At 38.4% G+C, this 10,855-nt stretch overlaps 1 protein-coding gene across 1 annotated transcript; it reads right to left on the minus strand.

The window, feature by feature from the left end:
• Positions 1-3,689: 3,689 nt before the first annotated feature.
• Positions 3,690-5,971, minus strand: LOC112050631 (heat shock protein 68-like). The gene has a single exon (XM_024088935.2). It carries the CDS (start codon positions 5,718-5,720, stop codon positions 3,894-3,896), a length of 1,827 nt encoding a protein of 608 aa, XP_023944703.2. The 5' UTR covers positions 5,721-5,971; the 3' UTR covers positions 3,690-3,893.
• Positions 5,972-10,855: the final 4,884 nt, after the last annotated feature.

The raw sequence follows: 10,855 nt of genomic DNA on the forward strand, positions 1-10,855 counted from the left end.
TTTATTTATTTATTATCATCATAACTTAAAACTAGCCTTACAGGTATCACCTAATTCGCTAGCTTAGTACTATATTATAAATCTAAAACTTAATTCTATTTACCTAAATATATACATTACAATGAATACTACCTACTTAGTATAACAAATACACCACTAAGCAATCCTTGTGAGTTCACTCAGAGTACAAGAGAAGATGTCGATGTTTTCAGCTACGACGTTCAGAGTGCGAAGTGCGCACGTCAACGGAGCTTTTTTGGCTAAAATAGTAATTATGACCTAATAAATGAACTAACTAAAAATGGCTAAGTAGTTAGTCTGTACGTCGTAAAAGTAGGTGCGAGAGGATTACAAGCAAAATCTCTTTATAACTTGCTTAAATACCTTGGCTTCTCTAGAAGTGCAGCTAGTTCTATATTAGAACGAGTATCGAAAGCTGCTCTAATAGGATCTTACCAAATTTGGCTAGGCAGGGAGAACAACACGAGCAGAGAACGGGAATTCGATCGATCGATCGATCGTCGGGGAACGGTTGATCGATCGTTAAGGAATTCCTTAACCCTACATCCTGTAGTCACAAGTTCTGGACTCTGCTGGGAGTTTTCCTCTCTACGTGTCAATTATTTCCGTGTCATATTTCATGGAGACAAACAAATTGTATTTATGAATAGTTATTATTTGCGAGAGTAACTTTATTTTTAAGTACAGTCGTGGTTTTTGTGAGTTCATGTAGTTATACCGGTAAGTTTGGCTTCTATTTACAATTTACACGTCGAATTGTGGATGAAAATATCGGCTGCCACTCACCGTATCCGAACGTATTGTTTCGTTCATTTGGCGCTAGAGCTTTAAATGTACCTTTTTGATTTAATCCAGTTGGATTATAATATACTAGCCGACGCCCGGCGGTATCACCCGCGTAGTTCTCGTTTCCGTGAGAATACGGGTATAAAAAAGCCTATGACACTCACAAATAACGTGGCTTAAACTGTAAAAGACTGGTAAAAGAATATTTTCTCTTTATAGATATTTCTGGAATTACTTCAAACTTTCTGAAAATTAGGTAACAGATACTTAAAATAAAACAAAAAGTGCTATCATATAAACAAAAAAAAATGTACTTCAACAATTTTACTTACGTAAACGGTGTTCCCGGTCTCACAGACCGGGTTGGAACCAAAACTCCAGAACTTACGCTTACTTTGACTTCGCAGGTTGAGTGGGCTTTGGGAAATCACAACGAAAATCGTTGGCGGTAGTAAAAGTTATTCGAATTTTTGAAATCATCCGGTCTTACAGACATATGTGCCACTGTGGGCGGGTTAATGATGATGATGGGTTAACGGTGACAAACATGTTATTTCATTCTTTACCCATAGCACCACAGAGAATTTAGTCAGAACTTTATGTAGATATTGTGATACTTGTTTCTCTTTTCAGTTCATTACGCTTAAGCAGTAGGGTTTTTGATTATAAAATGATTTTTTTTTCGAAGTTTTTAGTTTCTTTAACACAGATCTTTTATTTTAAATATAACTAAGTATACCGAAAATTTTCTTAGAAGTCTAATCACCAAAACAAACCCGTCTTGTCACTAAAATCACATATTTCACTTACGTTATACGTAATTTCTAAAGAACAAAGTGTCTAAATCCTTTATTATACGCGTACAGTACGAATTACACCAAAAACTACACCGAATATACGATTTATTCACATTTATTTTCTGAAAAACAAAATCACAACGAGATTAATTTGCACAGCTTAACTACGATTACGGCAATTTGACATTTCGTAACGCTAGATTGTCTATGAAAAGTAAGGATGGGTAAATAACATCGAGCGTTAACTTATCGATAAATGATAATGAATGATTCTTTAATAATTGATATGTTGTTAGTTTAGAGATGGGAAAATGAAATATTTTATAATCATTTTATTTTAAAAAATAGTTTTTTAATAAAAATGTTATACAATACATATGCTCACGTTATTCTATAGCGTAAAAGATATCTTACGAATAGTAGCATTATTCAAACACTGGTATGGATAACATTATCTCAATACGATTTTTAATAAAAATCGTCAAATCAAGATTTTAACAAAAACTAGCAATGTAAATTTAATTTGCAAAATGCGCGCGATCAGCTGTTTTCCAAGAGGTCAAATAGGCAGGTCACGACTAATAGGTATCCATCTATACAAAGTCACAAACAAACTGCGCGACGTTGTATTGCCGACCGCCGCCAGTGCCGAGGAAAATAATTGCTATCTCTCTCTAACCTAAGCCGCGTGGCGTGGTTAATAGGTATTTTCAAAATATTGAAACTTTAGGTCCTTTCGCTAGACGCTACGCTATTTTTTCTTTAGTTCGTGTTCGGCGGTCTGTTGACAAACAAACCAAAATTCAAAAACCTTTGTGTATGTTCTATGTTATGTTAGTAGTGATTTTCTGTAACGAATACTCATACAATTGTGTCGTTTGTATTGTGTGTGTTTGTGTGTGTTGACTGAGAAGTCTTGAAATGCTTAGATCAAATCAATTCAGTACTCATGAATATTGTACCTACTATGACGACAGAACGTCTCGTAAACGAGAAACAACCTGAAGTAAGTTAATTACCTGTACCTAGTTAAAAACTTGTAAAGTATAAAAAATAGGTATTAGATAGGTAAGTGTATTTATATATAGTATATAATTGTATATTAATACTATAATATCAACTATCTTAGCACCCATAACACAAGCTACTCTGTATGCTTACTTTGGGGCTAGATAGTGATGTGTATTGTTTAAGTATATTTATAATAATAATAAAAAAAGATTACCCCATTTCTTAACCACGCGTACCCATAGGCATAAACCGTGCACCGTTCACCGTTTGTGACACGTGATATTTAATTTCTTAAAATGCACACAACCGACAAACGTTACTATACGTTCCCTTTTAAGATAACGTTGTATAGTAACGGATGTTTTAGTTTAGGTATTTCAGTTATAACGATACCTACTTGATATCGTTCCGATGCCCGCCGTTAACTTCTCAACCCTACCGATTGTCTTTGATTCATAGTCGACCATTATTGTTGTGTAAAAAAGTCATCTAAGTAAATTTCGAGTATACAGACAATGCCATTCCTGATTTGAATACATTCTAGTTAGTAAATTATACTTCGATGGTTTCATTATATTTGGTATGTTTTTTGATAATTTGTGTTTAGTTAGGTTTTTAAAAGATATGAGTGGTCTGCTTACACTAATATTCGATTCTGGGATCCGTTTGCGAAATATTAAAGTTTTAAGTCGTAATTTTGTCAGAGTCAAGTTCCCCCTCCCCTCCCCTTGCTAAACGGTTATTTATGGATACGTGAAAATATTCACGTTATTAGGATATAATGAAATTACTTTACAAACATTACTACATGTAAAGTGACGATGTTCTTTTTTCTCATCTATCCCATAGTACGTATCACTATCGGATTCGTATCGTATACTTTCGCATTTTAAGGGTTTAAAGTGCTCATTTAATCTACGGAACCCTACCCTACGTGGCCCGGCACGCACTTGGCCGGTTTTTATTTTATTTGTTAGTAAATTTAAAGGCGGATGTTTAAAAATTAATTTTATTCTGTAATACTCGTAGAGCTCCTAAATCTATTTGAAGGAAATAAAATAAAATTGTAAATAAAACAATAAGGTTTTAATATTTAGGAAAATATATCAATAGGTGATCTTAGCTCTTAACTTAATACAAATACAAAAAATCATAACCCTGCTTTAATTCTTGAAATTAAAATCATACAAATAAGAGTATATTCAAACGATACTGACTACCTACTAAAAGAGGCAAATTAATTTAATCGATCTCCATACCTTGCGCGCCTGGATCGGCTTACGTGTCACTTGCTCTGTGGAGTTGGCTCATCACGGACGAGCAAGTTCTCTGGAGTTCCTCCATCTGGTACTCATACTCCTCTTTGTCAGCCAACGTGTTGTTGCTCAACCAACGGAGCGCTTTATCGCACTCGCTCCTTGCGCTGTTCTTATCCGTCTCGGATAATTTCTCATCCGTGTTATCCAGGGCTTGTTTGACGCTGAATATGTATGACTCAAACTGGTACCTAGCTGCGGCTTTCTGACGCTGTATCTCGTCCTCTTCTTTGTATTTCTTCGCTTTGGATAACATGTGGTCTATATCAGCTTGCGATAGTCCTCCATTGTCGTTCTTTATGAAAATTTTTTGCTTTCGTCCGGTACTGTTCTCTTTAGCTGATACGTGTAAGATATTGTTCTCGTTCAAACTAAAGGCCAAGTCGATTAATGGAATTCCTTGCTGCGGTGGCGGGATACCGGCCAACTTGTAGGTTCCTAGCAGGTTGTTGTCTTTGGCCATCGCTCTCTCACCCTCGTAAACTTTGATGGTGACTCCCGATTGGTTGTCCGAATTAGTAGTAAAGGTATGCCAAATTTTAGTAGGGATTGAGGTATTGCGTTTTATGATAACTTTCATAGTTCCGCCCGCCGTTTCGATTCCGAGCGACAGTGGTGCCACGTCGATTAATAAAAAATTAGGTAATTCATCTTTAAAGCTCAGTGCAGCTGCTTGTAACGCGGCACCGTAAGCGACAACCTCATTAGAGTTCATGGTTAGGTTGGGTTTCTTGTCACAGAAGAAGTTTTGCAGCAAACTCTGCACTTTTGGTATGCGCGTCGAAGCTCCAACTAGAACGACGTCATCTATTTCGCTCTTATCTAGTTTCGCGTCTTTGAGAGCTTTTTCAACTAGCTTCAAAGTTTCACTAAATAAATCAGAGTTTAAATCCTCAAACCTCGCTCGGGATACCTTTGTACAGAAGTCGTTTCCTTCGTGTAGGGTGTCTATTGCGATAGTCGCTTCCATGCTCCATGAAAGCGTCCGCTTAGCGCACTCGGCCGCGGTGCGAAGGCGACGTAAAGCCCGCGGGTTCCCGCGCAAACCCTTTTTGTATATCTGTTGGAATTCCTCCGCGAGGTGGTTAACTAGACGATTATCAAAATCCACACCTCCCAAGTGTGTGTCTCCTGCTACAGACTTTGCCTCTATAATGTCATTCTCGATATTGAAAATTGAGATGCTTAAAGTTCCTCCACCGAGATCGAATATCAAAACGTTACGTTCTTCAAAATTCTTATTGAAACTGTAAGCTATAGCTGCCGCTGAGGGCGCTTTTATAATTCTGAGAACATTCAAACCTGCGAGTACGCCGGCGTCCTTTGTAGCTTGTCGTTGTGAATCGTTGAAACATGCTGGCACTGCGATAACTGCGTCCTTGATGGAGGTACCCAGGTAGGTTTCGGCTGTTTCTTTCAACTTCGTTAACACTATACTGCTGATTTCCTCTGGTGCGAATTTCGTGGGTTCCCCTTTGAATTCGACCTGGATTTTCGGTTTGCCATAATCGTTGATGACTTTGAAGGGCCAGTATTTCATATCCTGCTGGATTTTTGGGTCGCCAGACTTGCGGCCGATTAGTCGTGTGATGTTGAAGACTGTATTGCTGGGATTGAAGGCCACCTGGTTCTTCGCCGAGTCTCCGATCAGTCGCTCGGTGTCCGTGAAAGCGACGTACGATGGCGTGGTACGGTTGCCATGGTCGTTTGCGATAATTTTCACGTTCCCATCCTGCCATACACCGACACAGGAATTTGTAGTACCGAGATCTATTCCGATAGCTGGCATATTGTTACAAATATTCTTAGTAATTATAATAAACAGTAAACACTTTTAAAAACTCCTTAAACTTCACTAAAGTTCGCACTGATTTCTCCCATCTACATATTTTGTATAACTATTTAATATGCGTTTACGCGGCAAGGCCGCCGCTTATATATTTATTATTTATCGAAACGGCGACCGAGAATATTTTACCTTGAACGTGGACGACTCAAACCGAGTCCGTGCGGGACGTCGATGGTTCTAAAATCTAGTATCATGTGTTGCCGAATGTGTTGTTGTCGAACCGCCACGCCCGCATACGTCACACTGCTCAGACGAATTAGATAAGGACCTGACTCGCTAGACGTTACGCCTCTGTCAAAGATCGACCATCTAACACGTTTGTAGAAACTGTTTCTATGGAATTGATGTTTTATTATTATAATCGTTTTTGTCATGTAAAGAGCTCCCTAAAATGCCGGTTTGTGTAGTTGAATTATCTAAAAAACTCATTAACTTCTAGTTTTCTAAAAGATAAAGTTTTTGTAACTTGTTTATATCAACTTTTTAATAAAAACAAAAACTAAAGAGAACCTATATCTTCAGCCGGAACAGCAAAACATCGATCACGTAATCGAATATTCTGTTTAACGAGACTAAACGATGTATTTGTTAAAGTTGTATTAGTGTGTGTAAAAATTACACGTTTGTGTGTATACTTATTGCGATTCAAATTTAGTAAAGTGTAAGGACACAATATATTTACAAATAATGACAGAAAATTATGTTGGGGCATTTAAGTGGTGCGATGCAACTCCAAAGCTAATTCCTCTATGTCACACTGACGTCATCTTTCGTACTGCGTATTCGGTAATGTGTTTTTGTAGATCGTCTATGTACTTCGTGTTCTATCGGCAAGTTTCGTGGTTAATGATATGTCAAGGCTCAGTGACATCGACCTGTTATCATAAGTCATAAGAGCATAAGAGAGCAAGAGCAGCAATATCATAAGAGCTTAGAATTTCTAAAGAACAGCTCCGATTTTGATAATTTTTTTTTGGTAAGAAAAACATTCGGTAATCTTTATTAATTGTATATATTTAACTTTCAACATTCATAAAATGTTGTATGTGTGTTATTGCTCTAAATCCATAATATTCGACGTACCACGGACGGACACAAGAACAACATGCGGTATATTAGTTTAGCAAGTAAACAAGCCCAACGCGGAAGGATCTCGAACACCATTACTTGCTCAACTATCCAAGTATCGAGCACAATTTATGTCCGCTATAAGTTTCATATCGCTACCGATTGAGATTGCTCGGGTCTATTTTGCAACTCGGAAATTGGTTGTCATTGACATGGTTCCTAAAGTCAGCAATTGACGGTCAATTATTCTCACGTTTCTGAAGCACAAACGGCAGCGAAGACGTCTCATAAGTCCAGTCGTCATGCACGCAGTGACCAATGATCAATTATAGTCGTGGGTGCTGCAGAAACGTTAGAATAATTGATCGTCAATGGCGTGCATTATTTGTGTCAATTGCTCAACAATCTAATATTATAAATAATAAAGTGTGTATCATAATTACAACCCATAATAATTGGCTCACTGTTGAGCACGACTCTCCTCTCAGAATGAGAGGGTTTAGGCCTTTTGACGGCATGCGTGGCGCAGTGGTATGCGCAGTGGACTTACAAGACGGAGGTCCTGGGTTCGATCCCCGGCTGGACCGATTGAGCTTTTCTTAATTGGTCCAAGTCTGGCTGGTGGGAGGGAGGCTTTGGTCGTGGCAAGTTACCACTCTACAAACAAAACGTGCCGCCAAGCGATCTAGGGTTCCGGTACGATGTCGTGTAGAAACCGAAAAGGGTGTGGATTGTCATCCTCCTCTTAACAAGTTAGCCCGCTTCTATCTTTGATTGCATCGTCATTTACCATCGGTGAGATTGCAGTCAAGGGCTAACTTGTAAAGCCTAAAGAAAAAGTATAAATAATATAATTAGCTGATTAATTAGCTGACTCTCCTCCATCTAGGAGGAGAGTCTCAAAACGAAAGTCATAAACCCTTACTGTTTGCTTTTGGGGTTCGAATAATATTTGGATGTAGTAAACAAATAAATCGTACGTATGATTTTCTTTCCAAAACTAATACGGTTTGAATCGCAAGCGAACCTAATATCGTATGAAATACATTCACAATATTTGAATCAATACATGCAATCAGGGGTTCTTTGGCAGTGCGCCAGGGCTTTAGGGAAATCATTGGCACTGGCACAATTTCACGTGCTGGTGAAATTTTTTAAAGTAAAAGTTAAAGTTTTACGTGTGACTTTGAAGCGGTTCGTGCATTTTAAGACCTAAACCTAGTCCAAAGAGTCTGGCTGGTGGGAGGCCGCCATGCGATTTAGCGTTCCGGTAAGATGTCGTGTAGAAACCGAAAAGGGTGCGGATTTTCATCCTCCTCCTAACAATTTAGCCCGCTTCCATCTTAGACTAGATCATCACTTACCATCAGGTGAGATTGTAGTCAAAAAGTCATTGGAATTCGATGTAAACTTTCAACAAGAATATAATCCAAAACGTGAACGATTTATATTTAAAAAAAATAAACCCTTTAGTCAAGGACTAACTTGTACACAATAAAAAAAATCGGACATCGTAAGTAACACAGATAAAAAGTTAGAGCTTTGACATAAAGCAAAACAATTACAGTAGAAACGTCGTACCTAATCGTAAAACAAACGCCTGTGCGCTTGAGACCTACCCTCTTTAATTTCGTTGCTAAGAGAGCTCTTTCTAAATTCTTTCGTTCCTTTGTCTTCCTGCCTTATTAATTTTTTGCCAGCTCCTTCGCAGAGCAAATTGTATGTCTGTCGTGAAAAGTTTACTGTTAACTTTGATACAACGTTGTTTTGTCTATATCTATATCTGTGGTTATGTTAAGAGTATCTCTGCGTGATCGAATCAGAAATGAGGAGATCCGCAGAAGAACCAAAGTCACCGACATAGCGCAATGGGCGGGGCACATAGTACGAAGAGCCGATGGACGTTGGGGTCCCAAAGTGCTGGAATGGCGACCCCGCACTAGTAAGCGCAGTGTTCGCCGACCCCCCACCAGGTGGACTGACGACATCAAGTGAGTCGCAGGGATTCGCTGGATGCAGGTGGATCGTGATGTTTGGAAGTCCCTACAAAAGGCCTATGTCCTGCAGTGGACGTCCATCGGTTGATATGATGATTCGCAATTTGAGATTTTACTTATACCATTTGTAACACCAAACGTTACCGTGGCATAACGGATACCAGCGCTATCAAGAATCTATACTTATAATACGAATTCTGTACATTTTCTACATTATTTACATTGAAGATTTTTGTTGAGGCGCATTATTTAATCGATACTGAAGCTAAAAATATTTTTTTTCGATTTTGTGTGTCTGTTGTGTTTTTTGTTACTCGGGCATCACGCTGAAACTACTGAATGAATTCAAATGAAACTTGGGACGGTTTAAGACCATAATACGGAGAAGGTTATAGGATGCTTTTTTTGCGAAAATAAAATAAGAAGGGGGTGAAACAGGGGTTGAAAGTTTGTATGGAAAGGCCTTTATTTTTAGAGTTACAGTTTTAAAAATTTGTTTATAATTCATAAAAAAACGAAATATTCAGGATTTTAATATTTCCTTAAAGTGTTATCTTCTAGTTTTAAATTTTTTTTATTCTTTACAAATCAGACCTTGACTAAAGTGTTAAAAGAAGGTTTCTTTTAAAATATATCGTTCATGTTTTGAATTATATTGATATTGAAATTTTACATCGATTTCCAATGACAGTGACGCGGACGAAGTTGTCGGCGTACGCTTGTATATACTATTTCAGTTCAGAGTCAAATAAAGAGCGAGGAAGCAGTTGAATAGTAAAGTAAATACGTCTAAGCGCTCACGTTCCATTTCATACCACCGTGTGCTGCCAATATTGTTGAGTGCTGCCTCCACAGCAGGTTGACTTTACGGGAAATGTCCTTTTTAACACAATAAGCCACTTTTTTGATTAGATTGATTGTAGAATAACATGGGTGTAGGTTGGGTTGGGTGGCTTGTTGAATAAGTTAATGTTAAGCAATTTTCAAAAAAAATACTACATTGCACATATTTATGTACTAGCTGTCGCCGCGCGATTTCACCCGCGTGATTCCCGTTCACGTAGGAATATGGGGATAATATATAGCCTATATCCTTCCTCGATAAATGGGCTATCTAACACTGAAAGAATTTTTCAAATCGGAGCAGTAGTTCCTGAGATTAGCGCGTTCAATCAAACAAACAAACAAACTCTTTACCTTTATAAATATTAAGTGTAGACTCGTATGGTTAGATTGATGATAAAGTTTTTTCTTCTAAGAAATAGTCAGTAACAATTCGTTACACCCCCTCGTAAAGCTTTTCCCTTCCCTCCCTTTGTCGTGGGACAAAATACCGACTCTGATCGGGGAACGGGCGTGCATAAACCCCGCGAAAACCGCCCACATTCACGTTAGCGCCTGGTCACGGAGCCTGAAGGCACTAATCTGGAGCCGGCATAATGTAATTTTGATAGCTAGACCGATAGACTTTTGATAGCTAGAGATTTGATAGATAGATAGATAGACCATCGAGAGTGTTAAGAACGCATTTTCCAAGCTATACAGTAACCAATCCGACGGCTAAGCGAAAATGGTCAACAGAGCAAACATTTGTAATTGCCCGCGGGCCATTTCTTCGCACTTTAGGTCATTGTGATCGTAAAATGGTCCGCCGTTAACATGTAGTCGTTGCAACGTAAACGTGAAATGTGAAAAGGGCATAATTATCCTCGTTTTGTAAAGGGGAATTCCCATCCCTGGCCCAGGCTTACCCTAACCACCCGGCAATTTACTTATATCTAAAAATATCTTGATAAATCTACTTTAAAAATTAAATCATTACTTTACGGAGTGGAGTTCAAGTGGCTACAACATTTTACAACATTTTTAATTTTGACGGCCTCCGTGGCGCAGTGGTATGCGCGGTGGATTTACAAAACGGAGGTCCTGGGTTCGATCCGCGGCTGGGCAGATTGAGATTTTCTTAATTAGTCCAGGTCTGGCTGTTGAAAGGCTTCGCCCTGGCTAGTT

This window comes from Bicyclus anynana, chromosome 12 (genome assembly GCF_947172395.1).
Source record: "Bicyclus anynana chromosome 12, ilBicAnyn1.1, whole genome shotgun sequence".
In the NCBI taxonomy this organism is placed as follows: domain Eukaryota; kingdom Metazoa; phylum Arthropoda; class Insecta; order Lepidoptera; family Nymphalidae; genus Bicyclus; species Bicyclus anynana.